At 35.2% G+C, this 19,625-nt stretch overlaps 3 protein-coding genes across 6 annotated transcripts in view; 1 reads left to right on the forward strand and 2 right to left on the reverse strand.

Moving 5' to 3' along the window:
• Positions 1-211: 211 nt before the first annotated feature.
• On the reverse strand, positions 212-12,788 carry znf512 (zinc finger protein 512). Its single transcript, XM_079830710.1, has 16 exons — positions 12,745-12,788; positions 10,555-10,643; positions 9,647-9,702; positions 7,024-7,073; positions 6,749-6,933; positions 5,832-5,912; positions 5,635-5,748; positions 5,418-5,542; positions 5,247-5,333; positions 5,062-5,160; positions 3,960-4,127; positions 3,637-3,831; positions 3,338-3,439; positions 3,082-3,144; positions 1,994-2,092; positions 212-1,824 (listed from the first exon to the last, which is right to left on the reverse strand). Exons 2-16 carry the CDS (start codon positions 10,640-10,642, stop codon positions 1,411-1,413), a joined length of 1,926 nt encoding a protein of 641 aa, XP_079686836.1. The 5' UTR covers position 10,643; positions 12,745-12,788; the 3' UTR covers positions 212-1,410.
• Positions 12,789-12,990: 202 nt separating this feature from the next.
• Positions 12,991-18,849, forward strand: LOC307135066 (uncharacterized protein; the record flags this gene model as incomplete). 3 transcript variants are annotated; one of them, XM_079831229.1, is made up of 7 exons in its annotated part: positions 12,991-13,100; positions 13,261-13,315; positions 13,460-13,584; positions 15,403-15,472; positions 15,578-15,811; positions 17,486-17,659; positions 18,097-18,305. In XM_079831229.1, exons 1-7 carry the CDS (start codon positions 13,020-13,022, stop codon positions 18,303-18,305), a joined length of 948 nt encoding a protein of 315 aa, XP_079687355.1. In that variant the 5' UTR covers positions 12,991-13,019. The 3 variants fall into 3 exon arrangements, with proteins under 3 accessions (XP_079687355.1, XP_079687354.1, XP_079687356.1); XM_079831228.1 differs by having other exon boundaries at positions 13,007-13,100; positions 13,258-13,315; positions 18,097-18,849; XM_079831230.1 differs by having other exon boundaries at positions 13,007-13,100; positions 13,258-13,315; positions 17,612-17,659.
• The window catches only part of coq8aa (coenzyme Q8A-a), a 39,153-nt gene continuing 37,937 nt past the window's right edge, over positions 18,410-19,625 (reverse strand). For both annotated transcript variants that reach the window (XM_079831226.1, XM_079831227.1), the window contains exon 15: positions 18,410-19,559. In XM_079831226.1, coding sequence (XP_079687352.1) covers positions 19,266-19,559 — 294 coding nt within the window. In that variant the 3' untranslated portion in view covers positions 18,410-19,265. The remainder of the gene's footprint in view (positions 19,560-19,625) is intronic.

Here is a 19,625-nt window from a genome sequence, read left to right on the forward strand (position 1 = left end):
TGCACTGTGCACCTCAGCATGCGCTGACCCCGCTCTGTGATATTACGTGGCCAACCACTTCATGGCCGAGTTGCTGATGTTCTCAATTGCTTCCTGTGGCCATGGAAGTGATTGGAACACCGGAATTCATTGGATTTGGAGGGGTGTCACAATACTTTTGGCACATTTATAAAACTGTTAATTTGCTGAACAGAAAAAAATTTGTCACAAGCTAACATATAAACATTTATTGACTTGATAAGTGAAACGTTAATCACATTTACATAGTTAAGGAGGATTGATCCTCCCTATTTTGCACTTGTAAGCCTTTTTTACTTTGCATGTGTGCATGTATGTTTAAAAGTATCTGTTTTTTTTATAATGACAGATGTGTTTTTTTTGTGTGTCTTACATAAAATAAGGATGTATCTCAGTAGACAAACTAATTTTGTGTCATTTGAATCAACACAACAGCTTCTGAATGTTTCCCCTGGCATCCAGAAACACCCTTCTAAAGCACAATGTATCTTCATACTAAAAGGCTAATGCAGCATAGATCACCATCACAAATCCGACTATTACAGAGTCTCATGTCTGTGGTGTCAGAATCACACTTAATTATATCACAAAAAACAGCAGCATTCATGAACATTGTAACATGCAACTGTTTCATCAAGTCGGTCACTGGTCTACTGTAAAACTTAAAGGTGTGGAGATGGAGCTTACATAAAAATAAACATAATGTCTACTACATTCAATATACATAGATATAATACTTTATTCCAAAAATGAAATGCATAATAAAGCCAAATTGTGATTTTACTTTCAGAGAAGTTTTAAAATGTTTGCTGTGGCCTTTCAATATAGGCAGCTCTTCCTGTCAATAAAAGGGAAACACAATTCTACATCAAACACTACCGTTTGCATTTGTTGGAGTTAGTACGATTTAAAAAAAGAAAAAAATACTTTTACTCACCAAGGATGCATTACAATGATAACAATATTTATAATGTACTGAACTTTCTATTCATCAAAGTCCTGAAAAAAAGCATAATGCTTTCCACAAAATGATTGAGCGGATTCTAATAATAAGATTTGTTTCTTGAGCAACAAATCAGCGTATTAGAATGATTTCTGAAGGATCATATGACACTGAAGACTGGAGTAATGATGCTGAAAATTCAGCTTGGCCATCACTGAAATAAATTACATTTTAAATTATATTAAATAGATAACAGTTAGATCACAATATTATTTTTTTACTGTATTTTTGATCAAATAAATACAGGCTTAGTGAGCATAAGAGCGATTCATTTCTAAAACATAAAACAAATCTTACTGACCCCAAACTTTTGAACGGTAGTGTATCTCTTTATTCTTTGGAGGTAAACATAGGACAAATGTCCATTTTGGAAACAGAGCAGGAACGATTTAAGAATGACTTCCAGGTTGCTGGCTGGACACAGGCTTTGTGAGGGGCCTGCTGAGGGCCCATTCGTCGTCTGCCTCCGACTCGCTGCTGGAGCTCTCGCTACTGCTGCTACTGCTCGGACTGTCACTGCCGCTGAACTCATAGCAGTCTTTCTCCTGTCGGCCATCTTTCTCTTTGCGTCTGTTTCGCCCCTTCTTCCTCTTTATTTCCACTCTTGCAGGGGTTGCTGTTCCACTTGACATGGGCATCGCTGACGACTGTCTATCCTGCCAGGTGCTGGATACCTGGGGAAAACTGAGGGCTGGATTTGGTGAGGGAAGGTCTGCAGGCTTCATGGAATCTTCCTTTGGCTGAGTCTTTTGCAGTTTATCCAACTTAGAACTCTTTGACTTGGACCGAACAACAAACCAGTCCTGTGTAAAATAATAACAGTGAAAATATTTGTTATAAAAATGTATATTTTTATGATATAGAGGACCATAAAATAAAAGGTATTTTGCTACCCAGTGTTATTTTAATATTTTGAATTGGCTTTTATTTTTTATTTTCAGTTTTATGTTTCAATTTTGGCAATTTTGTTACCTGAGAATGAATGGAATTGATGTGGTACTTGACTCCGCTTTCAGAGTTGAATTCTTTCTTACATATCAAGCATTTATACTTCCCAGTCTCAAATTCACCCTGCAGAGAGAAAAAAAAACTTCACCATCTCTTCATAAATGAATCCCGTTCCAGAGCAAATCCAGTTATGAACAAGAAAAAAAAATCAAACAAGAAAAGTAATTATAAGAAAACCATAGAAACTTATTGATTCAAGTAATGAATAAAAAAGCAATATTTAATTTCAGTTAAACTGTGCAGATGGATTTATTTTTTGGTTAAAAAATACATTCAAAAGTTTGGGGTTTTATATATTATATATATATGTATGTATATATATATATATATATATATATATATATATATATATATATATATACATACATATAAATAAATCCATCTGCACAGTTTAACTGAAATTAAATATTGCTTTTTTATTAATATATATATATATATATATATATATATATATATATATATATATATATATATATATATATATATATATATATATAAATAAATAAAATAAATTAATACTTTCATTCAGCAGGGATTCATTAAATTGGTCAAAATTGACAGTAAATACATTAATAATGTTATGAAAGATTCAAATAAATATGGTTCTTCTGAAATTTATATTCATAAAAGATTCCAGAAAAAAAAAGTTTTATAAGTATCTATTTAATGATAATGATAAATTATACTAATAATTATTTGTTCTTGTTTGACACTTAATAAGAAGAAATGTTTCTTTAAGAGCAAATCAGCATATTAGATTGATTTCTGAAGGATCATGTGACACTGAAGACATCACAGAAAAAATTGCATTTTAAAATATATTCAAATAAAAAGGTGTTGTTTTAAGTTGTAATAATATTTCAACAATATAATATTTAACTGTATTTTTATCAAATAATAACAGGCTTGGTGAGCTTTAAAAAAAACTAAATTTTAAACGGCAGTGTATAGTATTGCGGCAGTATATAAGAATTTATCCCATCTAATATATCCTGTAATGTAAGCATTATGTATAGTATATGTCTTAAAAAGAAAAGCAAGTAATTCCTTACCAAGGTACATAACCCAAGATGAGCCTTTAGACCAGATACGCTGGTATAGAAGCAGTCACATCCCTAATATGATGACAGCACAGATGATCATTTCATATTTGGTTCAGCAAACCATTCATTCACTGAAAATCAATTCTTTTGCATAATCATCCCGCCAATGCAAAACATATGCAAAACTTTAAAGAATACAAGTTTAAGTTCAAACATAATGGTGAAAACTCATGGAACAATAACAGTTTATGCATGATGTTCACACCTTGTTGGGACACTGCACTTTTTTATGCAGTTTGACTTCATTCTTCCACTTCCGAAGAGTGTCCTGGCTGAAGGCGGGCAACCCTGGACGAGAATACTTCAGCTACATGAACACAAAAATACCATAAATAAAAATGAATGAAATGTCAATTCTTCATTCACATTCTGTGACAGAGAAACGGAAATCTTTTAGTACGCGAAAGGGGATGCAGCCTTACCAAAAAAGAGCTTCACACAGGCTATGACTTCTTTACAGTCCTGCAATTACAACATGTTTGACATATATATGTTTAGCAGCACCTTCCTGTCGTCTGGTACCAGGTCACGCTGGACTTTCCTTTTGGGCCATTCCTTCAGCAGCTCCTCACTGGCGATCTCCCTCAGGTGGAACACGGCCACCTGCGCCGACAAGCGTTTGGCCCGTCCGCTCGGTGTACGCTCTGGGATGGGCTCTTTCTGTGTCTTTACCTCTTCTACTTCAGTTTCTTGCACTGTCTGATAACAGATAATTGTGTTTGTTTATTTGCAGAAACTTCAACAGCCTGAATGAGAATCAATCATATTCAGAACAGATAAATGTTTATTTATACAGCTGGAACTGAATAATGGGTAGGAGGACTCACCGGACTGTGTTCATTCTTGAGGTGGTACTCCAGACCCGCTCTGGAACGATACGCTTTTCCACAGTGTTTACAGTTCATTAAGAGTTTCTCCAGTTCTGACGCCTCTTTGCCACATTTCTTCATATGGTACACGTAACCCATTATACTAGTAAAACTTCCTGTGCAACCCTTAAAAAAAACATTCAGTTAAGATCAATACAACAGCAGTAATTCTAAACATCGAAAGGAATGGAATATAGTCATTACTTAAAACTGTACAATTGTTATTTATTTATCATATTATCTTCCTTTTTCACTTTAAATCTACTGTTCAAAAGTTTGGAGTCTGCAAGATTTATAATGTTTTTGTAAGAATTCTCTTGTGCTCGGCAAGGCTGCCTTTATTTAATCACAAATACAGTAAAAAGAGTAATCTTTGTGAATATTATTTTTAATTAAAATAACTTTATTTTGATATATTTAATTATTCAGCAAAGCTGAATTTTCAGCATCATTACTTTGTCACATGATCCTACAAAAATCATTCTAATTTGGTGCTCAAGAATCATTTCTTATTATTATTAATGCTGGAAATAGTTTTGCTGCTTAATATTTTTGTGGAAACCATGATTAATTTTTTCTCCAGGATTATTTGATGAATAGAAAGTTCAAAAGAACAGCATTTATTTGAAAAATAAATCGTTTGTAACATTATAAATGTCTTTACTTCACTTTTGAATGCATCCTTATTGAATAAAAGTATTAATCTGACTCCACTTTTGAATAGTAGTGTATTTTATTTTCACTTTCTTGTTTATTATTAATACCTTTCCATTTTTTATATGCTGACCTGTGACGTACTTTAAATGGTAATAATAATATTTTTTTATTTATAAAGTGCCATTCCCAAGCTCAAGGTCGCTGTACAGGTATAGTATTTTATGCTGTTTATATACTATACAAATAAAAAATATTTTACTAATGCTATAATACTCCATATTCACATAATTAAATCTCAAAAAGTTTTATGCAGCACTGTATCACTATCAAATTATTTTATAACTGGAACTAAATAATTAATTATTTTATTTAAAGTAATTTTAATTGTAAAATATGACCACACCTCTTTTGAACATTTTAATTTGCCCATCCTCTTTAGTACTTTCCGTAGTTTCTCCTTCACTGCTTGGTCAACTAGGTCATTCCCAGTATCTGGAATGGGCTGAAAAACCAACAAGAAAATTATTTTTGAATCAACACTATCACCGTTTTCATTGTCAATTTTGCTATATATTACAAAAAACTAACCAAGTTGTTGTGGTCAGCCATGAGGTGGTACTTCATTCCAGTTGAAGTTTTCAGTTGTTTCTCACAGTGTGGACATGTAAAAGGATTCTACAAAATCAGGTTCAGAGCTCAAACAATTGCTAAAAAATTATTTCAATGATATTTTTACATTGTTACAATATATGCACATACCAGTTTGCAGGTTTCCATGTGCTTCTTTAACCCATCCACTGTCTTTCTTCCAACACTTTTGCATTTTGGACAGGTTACTCTACCCTTTGCCAAAATCTGCAGTTGCCATTTCTCCTCCTGACTTCCTGTGAAGAAAGGCACCACAAAACAAATAATATTAATATAAAAAAACGGGGTTGTGTTATTTTCATTTATCCTGAACAACTGCCTCTTTTACCTGGCGGATAAACAGGTGACTCTTTCTTGGTGTGCTGAGATGATTTCTGCTCCTGCGTGCTGTCAGTTATCTGATTCTTGAGAGTGAACTGAGCAACAGGAACTATAACAGGTACTGTTAAAGAAAAAAGATACAGTCTGCACTTTTCACTTTTTATCATGTGGATTATTGAGGGGAAAAACAGAAGAATTTCATACCCGTTTGCTTTACTTCCTCAATGTACTTTTTTAAGGAGGGCTGGTGAGCTTCTTCCATCTTCTGCTTCTTCGATTTAAAATCTGTGGTATAAATGCTACTTGTACAACTTTTGAACATTATCTAGACTGTCATATATCCATTTGTACTTAAAGGGTTAGTTCACCCAGAAAGGAAAATTCAAAACCCGTAAGACTTTCGTTCATCTTCGGAACACAAATGAAGACATTTTACTAAAATCTGTACTCCATTGACAGCTACACAACTCCCACTTTGATGCTTCAAAAAGTTCAGGAAGAGATCTTAAAACTAATCCATATGAGTTGAGTGGTTTAGTCCAAATTTTCTGAAGAGACACAATCGCTTTATATGCTGAACAGATTGAATGTAGGCTTTTATTCACATTTAAACATTCATCAACTCACACATCAGTTGTGGTAAACGGAAGCTCAAGCATGTTTCCTTGACGTGTGAGAACCAATGAGGTTAATTTTTGTGTTACGTAGCACGTTTGAGCTTCTGCAAGAACCAATGAGGTTTGTTCTTGCGCAGCAAGCAGGTTCTGTTGAGTTTCTGTTTATGTACGCTGAGAAATGTGAATAAAAGGCTAAATTCAATCTGTTCATCATATAAAGCAATCGTGTCTCTTCAGAAAATTTGGACTAAACCACTCAACTCATATGGATTCGTTTTACGATCTCTTCATGAACTTTTTGAAGCGTCAAAGTGGTAGTTACGCAGACTGTCAGTGTACATAGCTACAGAACTGGCTCAGATTTATTAAAAATATCTTCATTTCTTTTCCGAAGATGAAGGAAAGTCTTATGGGTTTGAAACAACATGAGGGCGAGTAAATGATGACAGAATGTTCATTTTTGGGTGAACTATCCCTTTAAATTTCTAAAAAACCTGTACTAACCTGCTTCTATTAAAGTATCTGAACTGGATCCATCAATTTCCCCCATCATTCTGCTGGTGTGGTCAGTGTGCATATGTTGGCTTTCCAAACCATTGATCAGACTGGATGTGATAACTGAACTGCAAGATGACCCATGGTCTGAATCCTCTGTAGGTCTCATAATCACAGGCTGGAGATCATGATACCTTAGGACATGAAGACACCATTATTAATCCATTATGTGGATTTGGAATATGCAGGAAATGTACTACTAACTTTCATGCATGAAAACTCACTTTTTTCTGGAGTAAGTTCTCTTTATTTTCTGAGAGCTTGTCCCCTCGTTCTGAAATGCAATAACACAAATGCAATAATTAAAATTAGTTCTGATGGGCTCATGTTTCATTTGATTAATTACATAATGTTATGTCTCAGTTGTGTTTGTGATTTCTGTTTTTCTTGTTTTCTTGCCCCCCCCCCCCCCCCCCCTTCTTTTTGTAGATCTGATTGGTGCGGGACTTGAGCGCACATGAACATTATCACAGTGCCTTATTTAAACAATGTGCGGGTACTATTCATGGCTGCTGCTAAGCTAGTTTTCCAGATCTACAGTCCAGTTTTGGGGCTGTTGTTTCTGTTTCACATCCATGCCTTTGTCCTGGCAACTTACTACAGTTATCCACTCATTTATTTGCAGTCACAACTCACTAACATTACAGATTTCTGATATTTTGATTATGTTGTCTTATTCATTTTCTGATGTAATAAATTAATAAACATGTATCACACCTGGCTCAAAGATGCAACATTATGGGGAAACGACACAGCGGAATAAGCTCAAAAATTTATTTATTTAATCAGAAAATGTAGTTTACTGCCCCAATCAAACCTACAAAAAGAGAAAAAACCACCTGGGGCCTGTTTCAGAAAGGAGGTTCAACCAACTCTGAGTTTAAACCTGAACTCTGAGTTGACTTACTCTGAGATGGGAAACTCTGAGTTTTGGGTTTCAGAACAGCTGAATTGAGGTAGTTCAATCAACTCTGAGTAGACTGACTCTGAGTTAAGCTCATGCACTCCAACTATGAAAAGCCACGATCAATGGAGCTCCGAAATTACGATTCACCATGGCAACAGCACCCAACAAAAAGACGTTTGCATACTTCCGGGTCAATACACAAGTTTAATTCTTCATTATTTTAATTAAGTTTAATTTTCATGGTATCCAAAAGGCAAACAAAGAATGTGGCAGCAGCTAAAAAACAAAAAAACAAAACAAAAACATAATTCAATCAGGAAAAGCTTTAAGCATAAAATGTTCATGAGTGTAGGTTTAATGACTTTACAAACATTTGACATATTAAATAAATATCATTCAGTGTCCAATGTGCAGCAGCTTTTCCCACATAGACCCTTTTCACAGACTGTGATGACGTGTTTTAAATGTCATCAATATCGTAAATCCTGCAACGTTTTTTGTATTTTTTTTTATGTATGTACATTTATAACACTAATACTTTGTATTATATTACTTTTGCATCAAATTACAAAAATCAAGTTACCGCTGCTGTGAGAGTGTTTCTAATACAGCGTCTATGGGAGTGATAGTTAAAATTAACATCTTTCTCTCTTTTCACTGCAGTTATCAATCTTACTTTAATTTTTCCATCTTTTTAAAAGTTGTGAAATCACTATTGTGGAGTTTTTCTTTTGCTATTTGAGCAAATGGAGACACAAAAATATGTATATTTAATGTATTCTCTCATTCACCGCTATAAGAGTTAACCCAACTATGACGACTTCAGCTTCGGAAACCCAGAAATGTGAAAAGGGTCTATGCTCTTTTCACATAATGAAATGTTCTCTGATCCCACCTGTTACATTTATTAATCAGGGTAATGACATTAACATTTGACTTCTACTCAGGCCAGCCAAACTCCAGCACCACTGACAGATGAAGAGGAGATGGAGGAAGAATATTAACACCCAACAGGAAAAAAGAATAAAGTATTTGTAGGAAATAAAGATGACTATAAAAATGTAAATAAATGTATTTAACAGCTGTGGTGGTAGTTATGCCATATATCTTGTACTACCATCTGGCAGCATCCTTCCATTCCATACAATAATCCGTTTTCAGAAAGTGTGATGATGGGTATATATGAGTGTCATAAATGCGTCCAACCACTGGAAATCCTAAAGGAAATTCTAATTATTAGGTTACTTCTAGAGGATTATCAAGTGAACGTCAGGATCCTGTATAAAAGGACATGCCATGTTTGTCACTTTGACAGTGTCCTCATGATGAAAATATGAGCAATGAATGTTCCTGCAAAGAATGCTTTTCTTACTTTGTATTTTTGTCAAGTGGCCGATAATTTAATTTGTTTTAAGTAAACTTTGCTTACTTTAGATTTAGATTAAATTTATAATTTTTTTTATATTTATACTTGAAATACGACCAAAATACTCAGTAAGAAAAGCATTTGTGGCGTTTGAATGAATGAATAAAGTATTTAAACACTGCTGGTGCTTTAAAAAGGGGGAGGAGAAAAAAAGAAACTCTGGGTTTACCAAAGAAAACCTGCTTCTGACCAGGTTAGGTTCACAGAGTAAGTTACCCTGGTAACTGACTCTGAGTATAAGTTACCTCTCTTTCAGAAACGGGCTTGGCTTACCCTGCTTTCTCGGGTTTGACATACCTCCCATTCTGAAACAGAAAACCCAGAGTTTCCCTTATTTCAGGGTTAACCTACTCAGAGTTTTCACTTAACCTCCTTTCTGAAACAGGCCCCAGAACCACAAACACAATAATAAACGTAGCCATTCCAATAGGGTAACCTAGTGGCGATAACACTAAATATATACAATATATATACACTGGCATTTTGATGCATAACTCAAGGTGCTTGATCTTACTTTGGATGGTTTCATTCCTCTACCTTCATCCTCTTCTCCCAAATCCTTTGTGACATCTGTTGAAGGCACAACCAACTGTATTGAATCGATTCAGTGTCGGGTAAGTTACTCTAAAAAAGTAACTAATTACATCTTCAAAAGTGTAATTAGATTACTGTACTATTTACTCCCTCTAAAAAGTATTGCATTACTTATTACTAATTACCTTCTAAACCCCATTTCAACCTTGACCAGTTGGATAGACATGAAACGGCCCTTTTAATACTTTTTAAATAAATAATATAAAATTGCATAAATTATTTTTAAACTGACGAAAATATTTAAAGAGAGAAGTTTACAGTAAAAACCGTACATTTTATCCTTAGACGTGATGTTTGTTGTTAAATCCACTATTGTTTGATATATAATTGTTCTATAATCTATATAGTATTTAATACAATTACATCACAAGTAACTGTAATTAAATTACAGAAATATTAAGAGTAATCCTTTAGTTGACTTTTTCAAGGGAAACTTACAGTAATTAAAACTTACTAAGTAACGAATCACAACCAACACTGTATCGATTTATAATAGATTTAAACCAAATAAACGTTCTAAATAATGTAATGTTTTTACATCTCAAAATGTATATATATTACCAGCCCTACATTTATTTAGTTCCTAAAGCAACGACAAGGTCATGGGTTCGATTCCCAGGGAAAGAACTGATTAAATTGTATACTTTGAATGCAATGCAAGTCACTTTGGATAAACGTGTCTGCCAAATTACTATATGTACATTTATCTAATCAGAACAGATTTCACAATCACATAATTATGATCTGGGAATGCAATCACTTCAGAATAAGCCATATAAGATATACAAAGTTTAGCATTTAATAAATCTAAGACTACTCAAGATTTACCTGGTGTTTGGGGGATTAGTTTTGATCTTGGCATTTTCCTTTTGCTGGGTACACATATGGCAGACATATTACCCTGGGTCTGATCCATCCTATTACACACAAATCAGTGACAGATACAGAGAGGCATGGATATGGATCTACTAGTCTCTATATTATTTTATCATTATCAAAATCAAGTAACAGTCACATATAGGTAAGGTCATGTGGAATTTCATTATTTTATTAATCCAATGTCCCTCAAACTGGCAAGCAGATACTGGTTGTACTGAGTATCTGAAAAATATTTGCATGCATGAACTAACCCTGCATTTGCACACAGAAGCTGCATGCACCTTTACTGCAGAGCATGTAGTCTTCAAGACCACTGCCACCATCACATTCACTGCCCACCAATATTTCCAGCCAAAAAAAGGACACATGACGGCACTACGTCAAATAAACCCTCCATAGATACATCTGACCGTCAAACAATTCATATGACATCCCGACATACAATAAACTTTACATTTAAAAGGACATATAATCCTACACTCAATGTTGACAAAACAAATAGCTATAGCCAGTGCTTAATTTGTAAAGTGGGAGGTCCCGGAGCGCAGAGGGGGGGTGGATCCGGCGACTCAAAACGCAGGTTGGAGGTAACGGAACAACATTTTTTACACTGCCTATAGCAGTGCTTCTCAATCTTTTTTCAATAACGTACCCCCTATCATTTTTTTTCTCAGCCAAGTTATTAAAAATCATTTGAGATAGAAATAAAAGTTATGACTATAGTGATATGCCCAGTCAGAATTATTAGCAATAATAAACAACATTTGCAATAATAAACAATATCACTACCGATAACGAGCATCATATATAAATAAAATATAGGCCTATATTTTAAATATATATATATATATATATATATATATATATATATATATATATATATATATATATATATATATATATATATATATATATATATATATATATATATATATGTATTCGGGTGACATTATTTTTTTTACCACTTTCATTAAATTTTGCTTTGTAGAAAAAGCCTTTCTTTGAAACGAATTTCGTTTTGTATAAATTGTATATTAATTTTAGTAAATGTTGCATTAACTAATTGCTTGTATTTAATAAATAAAAAGCAAATATAACAGACAATATAATAACCGTGAAATGGAGGCACCGGTGCGCCGCGTTCAGTTGCATTGCGCGTGAACTGCAGCGCATCTAATCATAAATAAATTAAACTCAGCATAGGCCTATGCATACATTAGCCATTAAATATATTTGTTGCATTGGATGGTATCCTTTCTACAACAGACCAGGGATTTCTCGCGGCTCGCATCAGAAGAGCATTGCGTCAATAGACCGCAAAACAAACAAGGCCGCCTATGTAGCCTATTCAAGGCAATTTTTATTTTTATTTCAGAACATGCACTGCACGGGTGCGAAATTTAAAAAAATACACTGCATGAATTGTTTTCACAAGCAGTTATTTTTCGGAATATTAAATTAACCAAGAAAAAAAAAGAAGAAAAACACTCCATCCAGATAAACAGCAACAGGCTATTGTGGGACTTAAATAAACACAATTAAATTTCATATAGTAGAATATTATATATATATATATATATATATATATATATATATATATATATATATATATATATATATATATATATATATATATATATATATATATATATATATATAAAACTACATTTCATATAAAACTATATAGTAGGCTATTTTAATGATGCACCAATAATCAACACAAACACATCAGGTCGTTATCCTATTTATCCAGAACGGCCCATACAGCATCGATAGTGCCCCCGGCCTCGATTCTGCTTCTTTCTCTACACCTCGTGTCCAGTGCATTTTTCTAACAGCGATCTCAAGACTCGACAACAAGCGCGAATAGCATGTGTCACTTTAAGCGCTTCCCTCTCCCCTCCCCTTCCATAAAAAAACAAAAAAATGTATGGAACTTTCATAGGGAATAAATACGAACACAACCAATAACATTGAACAATACACAAATAGTATTTTTTTTTTTTTTTAGACGATTAATTTGAATAGTGACATTTGAGGTGCCGGATTCAATAAAAAAGGTTCCGGATCCAACATCGGAGGTGCCGGAACATGTTCCGGCGTGTTCCGGCTCAAATTAAGCCCTGGCTATAGCATTACCGTCCGCTCGGCGAGATGAGTTCATGCACGACACGCCTCCTTTTCTCACCAGCCAATGAGAACGCGCTCTTCCCACACACAGACCAAAAGGGGCGGGTCTCACATCAAAACAACCTATCGCTAGAGACTACAGGCCCCAGATCAGATTTTGACACGCCTGTGTTGTTACACTTTGCAGCGGGTGACACGCCTTTACTGAACCGGAGTCAGTCTGCGTACTGAATTTATGCAATTTAGTTTGATCAACATCAACTTTCAGTTTCAATTCAGTAGAAATGAGCAGCGGAGGGTCTTCTTGGTTTCCCCCTGGATTAACGTGGATTAATCCGAACACATGGAGGTTCTCCAAAGAAAAGGTAAAAATATTCAAAATCTTTCATGTACTAACTAATATTAATGATCTAAAATACGCTTTTGTTGCTCCAAAGCTGCCAGCAAGGAAGTGTATATCAAAGAGTGCTTGTGTCAGGGTTAATAGTTATATTATATAATCTTTATTTCCTTGTGTTTAAGAAGGGCAGAGCTCTCCGAGAACAAATCAATGCAATATCAGAGTCTTCTGCCCTAGATGGTATGTGTGTCACTGTCACCTCACCTGATGATAATTTTCTAATTACATTTATTTTATCACACCCCCATGACAAATGTAAAAATAAGTGTATTAAACCGACGTTACTGCTGTGTGACATGATACATTATTTCCACCTGTTTACAGATGCAGGCATTGATGATGTTCAAGTCCTTACTTTGACAAGAGAGGATCTGAATGAGCTTTATCCAGGTGTCAGGAACTTTCAGCTCCGAAGGACGATAATGTCACTTATCACAGACACAGTGAAGGTAATGTCTTGAGTCAAGAAGCTGGTGGAATTGAACTTTAGTGGCCCCCAAAATATTCACACACTCCTAAAAGTGTAGGCAAACAAATGATGCTAGAGCTTTTTCACAATAACTTTTAACCAACCAGTAACAAAGTCTGTTTTGGATGGATGTTTGAGGCCATTTTATCTAAACTGAAGTTCACATAGGTGTCTTTGCAGAGAAACCTAAGTTGCAGTTGACTTGCTAGGTAGCGTGGAACCTACTGTATTGTTCATGCCTATCATAATAAAGAAACAAATATTAATACATTTCATTACATTAAATTGGAAAATGTTCCACCAATTTTTGACAACCAGAAGGCGTCCAAATTAATATACTTAAAGGGATAGTTAACCAAAAAAGGATCATTTACATTTGATCCTTTTTTGAAAGGATCATTTACATTTACTCACCCTCATGTTGTTCCAAACCTGTATGAGTTTCTTTCTTCTATTGAACACACAAAAATATATTTTGAAGAAAAAATTCACCCACATATTGCCAATCTAGACTTACAGTAATATATCAGGCGGTTATTTAAAATGATTAAAAAATTAATGTAATATTCAAGGATTGACTTGCTAGGTAGCGTGGAACCTACTGTATTGTTCATGCCTATCATAATAAACAAACAAATATTAATACATTTCATTACATTAAATTGGAACATGTTCCACCAAATTTTGACAACCAGAAGGCATCCAAATTAATATACTTAAAGGGATAGTTAACCAAAAAAGGAAAATTCTGTCATCATTTACATTTACTCACCCTCATGTTGTTCCAAACCTGTATGAGTTTCTTTTTTCTATTGAACACACACAAATATATTTTGAAGAATGTAACCAGACAGTTGACGGACGGTAGCCATTGACATCACTCACTAGGTCCATTTTAGGAGGGCTTTTCTACCCAGCCCCCCTAAACATTTGGAATTAACTCCGTAATATTGTACACTAATTGGTGATTGCCTCAGTGCCCTTTAAAACTCATATGAAACCGGCAGCAGGTTTCAGCTCATCCAGTATTTTAGTCTGCTTTATTTAGGGTGTTGGTCAAAAGCAGAGGACGTGTGTGCATTTATTGATAGAATATGATATCTGCATCTGTATAGTTATCATATGTCATAAATTGTATTATATTATATAAATTTAGTTTATATAATATGATGTGGGAGCAATACAAAACAGTTTCCCATTCACTGTCAAATCTGGCCTTATTTATTTAATTAAATTCCTTTTATCCAAATGGTGTGTGAGACTTTGTGACTTTTCCTACTCTTGCTATATTTAATACATCAGTGCAATAAAATGAGTGCTCATCTGCTGCCATCTACTGGTTATAGAGGTAATTTCATGTCATTTTGACAGAAATCCTCCCCCTAAAGCATGATACAAGAAGAAATGTAGATCTTCTTTAAAGCTAAAATGAGGTTAAAAATTATTTAAACTTTACATGTGTTGAAAAAAAATTCACCCACAAATTGCCAATCTAGACTTACAGTAATATATTAGGCAGTTATTTAAAATTATTAAAAAAATAAATGTAATATTCAGGGATTGACTTTATAGGTAGCGTGGAACCTACTGTTTTGTTCATGCCTATCATAGTAAATCATACGGTCATTGGGGGCTGAGCCTTCCTAATATCGAAATCCTAGAATCGCTCCTGCTCCCATGGAATTTTTTTTTCCTTCTATGGAAGTCACTGGCTACCGTCAACTGTCTGGTTACTAGCAAGTATTTGTTCATATATTAGTATTAATCTGTGATTTACTGATTTTTTGATTCCTAAAAGGATTCACTTCGATCTGGCCCAGAAACATTTTCCGGAGCACTGAAGCATTTAATGCAGAAAAACAACAGCAGTGAGTAATTTATATCCCCTACGCTTTTTTAAGTTGTACCAGAGAACCAAGGGACTTCTCTTTGTAAAAGAGACATTTCAAAGCGGTCTTACAATTTTGTCCCAGATGATGCTGCTGCTGTTCAGGATGTTTTGAAGGAGTCTCTTCGAGCTTTTAGAGAAATGGAGGAGCAGCTCAAAGCAACACAGGCATCTTTGAAACCATACATTGAGGTCTTGAACAGCCTCATCGAGGCATCAGCTAAAAAAGAGCACTGGGATACAGAAGAAACTACAAGCAGGAGAAGAGTTCCAAGTTCATCACAAATGGATTTGAAATCTCCAACCATGACTCCTCTTGGTGAGTAACAATGTCTCTTGCGAGTACATGCCTTTTCATTCAAGTGCTCAAACCACATTATTTAACTTTGTAAGGTTTTAAAAATATGTATTTTGCCTTATTAAAAAATACAGTGGGCTCCTGAAATCTGAGAGCACTAGTGAAAATTGAAAAAATTATTAGCACAACAATTTATTTTAGTGAAAAGTTAATATTTAAAGTTGGCATTGTTTTTTCCCCCCCTATCTTGACGTATATCCAAGTGAAACAGCTTTTCGTACAAGAAAAAATTTAGGGCAGGACTTGATTTTGTCCATCAGGAATTGATTGGAGGGTTTGCTATTGGTCAAACTCATGTGAGTAGTAAACATGTATGCCAGTAAACACATCCTCAGAGAAGAGATGTTGTTGCAAGAGGGAGGTCAAGTTTTTTTGATTGAAGATTACAAAGGCATGTGAATTTTACAATAATGAGCATGAATACATTGTTTATAATAAATACTGTAATATCACATAAAAATGAATATAGTTTGTATAAAACCAGCATGATCTAAAAATGACCCAAAGAGCATTTTTTAGCTACAATAGAAGCAAGAACATCTGACCGTCTGTACAAAAGACCAACTTTCTATCGATACCGTTATAGCTGCAATCCGTATCTTTTTTAGCGTAGCCGGAGCTACTTCTCTTTGTTTATGTCTATGGCGAGTCACGCAGGGACTGTGCTCCTCCACAGCGGTTCCTACCAGACCGGTCTGAAATAGTCCCAATATAATCACTTATTATTAGTGTACCATAATGATTCAGGGTAAGACAAAAACACGGTTTGAAAAATGGATTCATGTTGTACATTCTCATTGTATCATTTTTGTAAATCTTGAACACAAAGTTGTATCAGTAGAAACCCGGTAGTATATTCAAATTACGGTACTTTCCCCCCTCATATCCCCTGAGATGAGAGAATGATGCTTTTTATTTCTGGAAAAGAATCCTCCGATGACGCAAATATCGTCATTTTGCGTCATCGGAGGATTTTTTTGGCCAGAGGCTAAAGACTACAGCCACTAGATGGAGCTGTTCCCAACCCGCCCATAGGGGACAGATCTCACGCACAGAATGTAAGACACAGACGGCTGCACGGACAATCAAAACGGAGCGCGGTGCAGAGTAAAGTGAGTGTTTCAACTTGATTTCTTGTGATAGTTTAGCTTCCATATGCGATCTGAAAACGTGCCAGACTGGCGCTTAACATTACCTCAGCTCTGCTCAGCTCTTCGTGATGAATGAAATCTGACACTGCTGCGTCTGTGCCGTGACTTTCGTTCGGCTCACTCACACTTTATTGAAAAGCCACGTTCAGTTTTTAATTGTAGTGTTTATTCTCTAACTGAACAAAATTATTGTATTACTATGAAGATCAAAACGACGGTGTACGGAGTGGCCTAGTAGGGCAGCGAAGCAAGTGCATTCTGGGAGTTGTTGTCTTTCATCCACATGAGACAAATACATTTTCTGTCTTTTCTCAGTCTAGAAGGCATCAAATTCAAAAATTATTTCACATTTCTACTGCATAAATGACCCAGTTTAAATACAAAGTATTTTAGTATATATAAAGTAACCCTTTAAAAAGAAAAAGAAACTTCCCACTTTTCATACCACCCTCTTAATATTTCTTTCTCTTTTGCAATCCTTCAGTCAGAGTGCATCCATTTATTTGTGGCAAAACCTTGGGAGTTGACAAGCAAATTCTTGCACAGCTCAAGGGAGCGACAGAGAGTGAACTGTTGGACTGTGAGTTGATACTGATCTTCTGTCCCATAGTATCACGACATGCAACTGACACTGACGACGCTTTGAGGAAAATTTCAGGTAATTATTTATTACAGCGTTTAACTAGTTTTCACATCATATTTGTATGGAAACTTGTTTCCGCCACAGAATACAAAATAAAGTAATTGCAACTTTTTTCCCCCACATTTACAATTTATAAATTCATAATGGACTTTGTCTCTGAATTGCAAGAAAAAGAAAATTCAAATTGTGCTTGCGTGTGTGTGTGTTGGGGGGAGTTGTTGGGTATTCTGTTTATTTGAGAGGAATGTAGCCAATTTATGACAAGTTTAATGTCAATATATCCAGCAACATGTATAGTGTACAATACGGTTTACTTTGAAAGTTTTAATTCATGATTCGGGAACAAGTCTGTAAACGCTATCATAGGTTTAGTCCTTCATAGACATTCTGTTTTACAAAGTCTTGTTGCTCAATTAAAATTATGTTAAATCATTCTCATTTTATCTTCACAGCTAATAAACCATCAGTCCTGGTGAGGATGCACCATACCTTCAACCATAACTATGCATGTCCCAGCTTTGATATAAAATCATCTTCTCAAGTGAACATTGTGGAATATGTTAACGTGCTCTTCCATGACTCACAACATGGACTTCTGAGGTGTGCAGCAAATGAACATGCAATTGACAAACTTCAGTCTGTCTTATACCAGTACATGTAAACGATCACGCCTCGAAACGCTTTAGCTGCCAATCATTAAAAATGACGATCCAATGCATGTGTTATATGGTCAAATTAATGGACAAAAAGAAGCCTGCTAATAAACATTTAGGACTGGTTTTGTTGATTCCAAAAATTTAATATATTCCGACAATTTCAATACAGTTTTTTTTAGTAAGAACGCCAACAGCAGGAAGATTAGAAAAAAGCCTTTTCCACCAATGCTCTGATATCATTACATAATGCTTTCTTCTTGTTCTCACCTTCCTGTAGGCACATTTAAATTCATGTACATCTCACACATCGGAGAAGTGATACCTCATGCCATCATGATTCATATCCTGGCTTTTTTAAAAATGCATTATGAGAAGTTGCGTGTTTTTACAGGCTAAAACAAGCAAGCTTGTAGCAAACCTACATAGATAACACGTATGTGACTGTAGCAGGTTTATCAAAACCTGCACGGATTTCTGATCTTCTCCTTTAGGAACTTCTCTTTATCATACTTTGGCCTATGTTGTGCGCATCATTCACAAAATCACAAACCGAAAAAAGAAAAATTTCTCAAACAATATATGCATCAGAGTTAATATACTGATTTAGGGAGACGGTCCTCACAAACGTAGTCCAGCAACCCGGAAAAAACCATTGGCATGATTATGAAATGTTCTACAGCCAATCGCCATACTTGATGATGAGTAACCAGCTTTCCAGGTTAAAGGAATTTCCGTAGGCACATAGATACATCCGTCTGAATAGCAATCTTTGCACCACACGACCATGGATAATCATGGATATTATTTCCCATTAACACACTCAAAAGGAAAAACTAAAGCCAAAAACAAACATGTATGATGGTACGGTTGGGTCAGTCGAGACAAAAGTGCCATTTCGTTTACATTCGAGTGATTGGCCGGAGCATTTTGTGCTAATCCAAGTTTCATTTGTTTGAAAAGCCCCGTCACTGGCTTGGTCCTTTCTTCTGATTGCTCCAGTAATTGTTGTAGGCCTTGTTGAACATGTTCTTGCAGCTGAGCTTAGCATTCAGGCGGGAGCAGATGAGGAAGGAGCCGCCCATTTTGCGATGCAGGGAGTAGGTTTCTTCTGGTGGAGGGATGAGCCGCTGTTTCAGCATGACGGGGATGAGGTTGTGGATGCGCTCCGTGGTGCTCTGCGCCCCGAAGTCAAAGGGCTCTACAGAGGCAAAAGCCTCGCCCAGGATCATAACCGCGTCCACATGGGCATTCACCATGGCCTGGATGAGGAGAAGAGTTTGTGTTAACATGACTGTAATATGTACAGCCCCAAACACGAAATATTA

Source organism: Gobio gobio, assembly GCF_949357685.1.
Source record: "Gobio gobio genome assembly, chromosome: 12".
Classification (NCBI taxonomy): domain Eukaryota; kingdom Metazoa; phylum Chordata; class Actinopteri; order Cypriniformes; family Gobionidae; genus Gobio; species Gobio gobio.

Excerpts from the sequence above, each read along its gene's own strand:
- znf512 (XM_079830710.1), bottom strand. The coding sequence starts at position 10,642 with ATGGATCAGACCCAGGGTAATATGTCTGCCATATGTGTACCCAGCAAA. Across the intron at positions 5,913-6,748 it reads AGATACTTTAATAGAAGCAG|ATTTTAAATCGAAGAAGCAG; the intron begins GTTAGTACAGGT and ends TTTATACCACAG. Across the intron at positions 3,440-3,636 it reads TGGTACCAGACGACAGGAAG|CTGAAGTATTCTCGTCCAGG; the intron begins GTGCTGCTAAAC and ends GTGTTCATGTAG.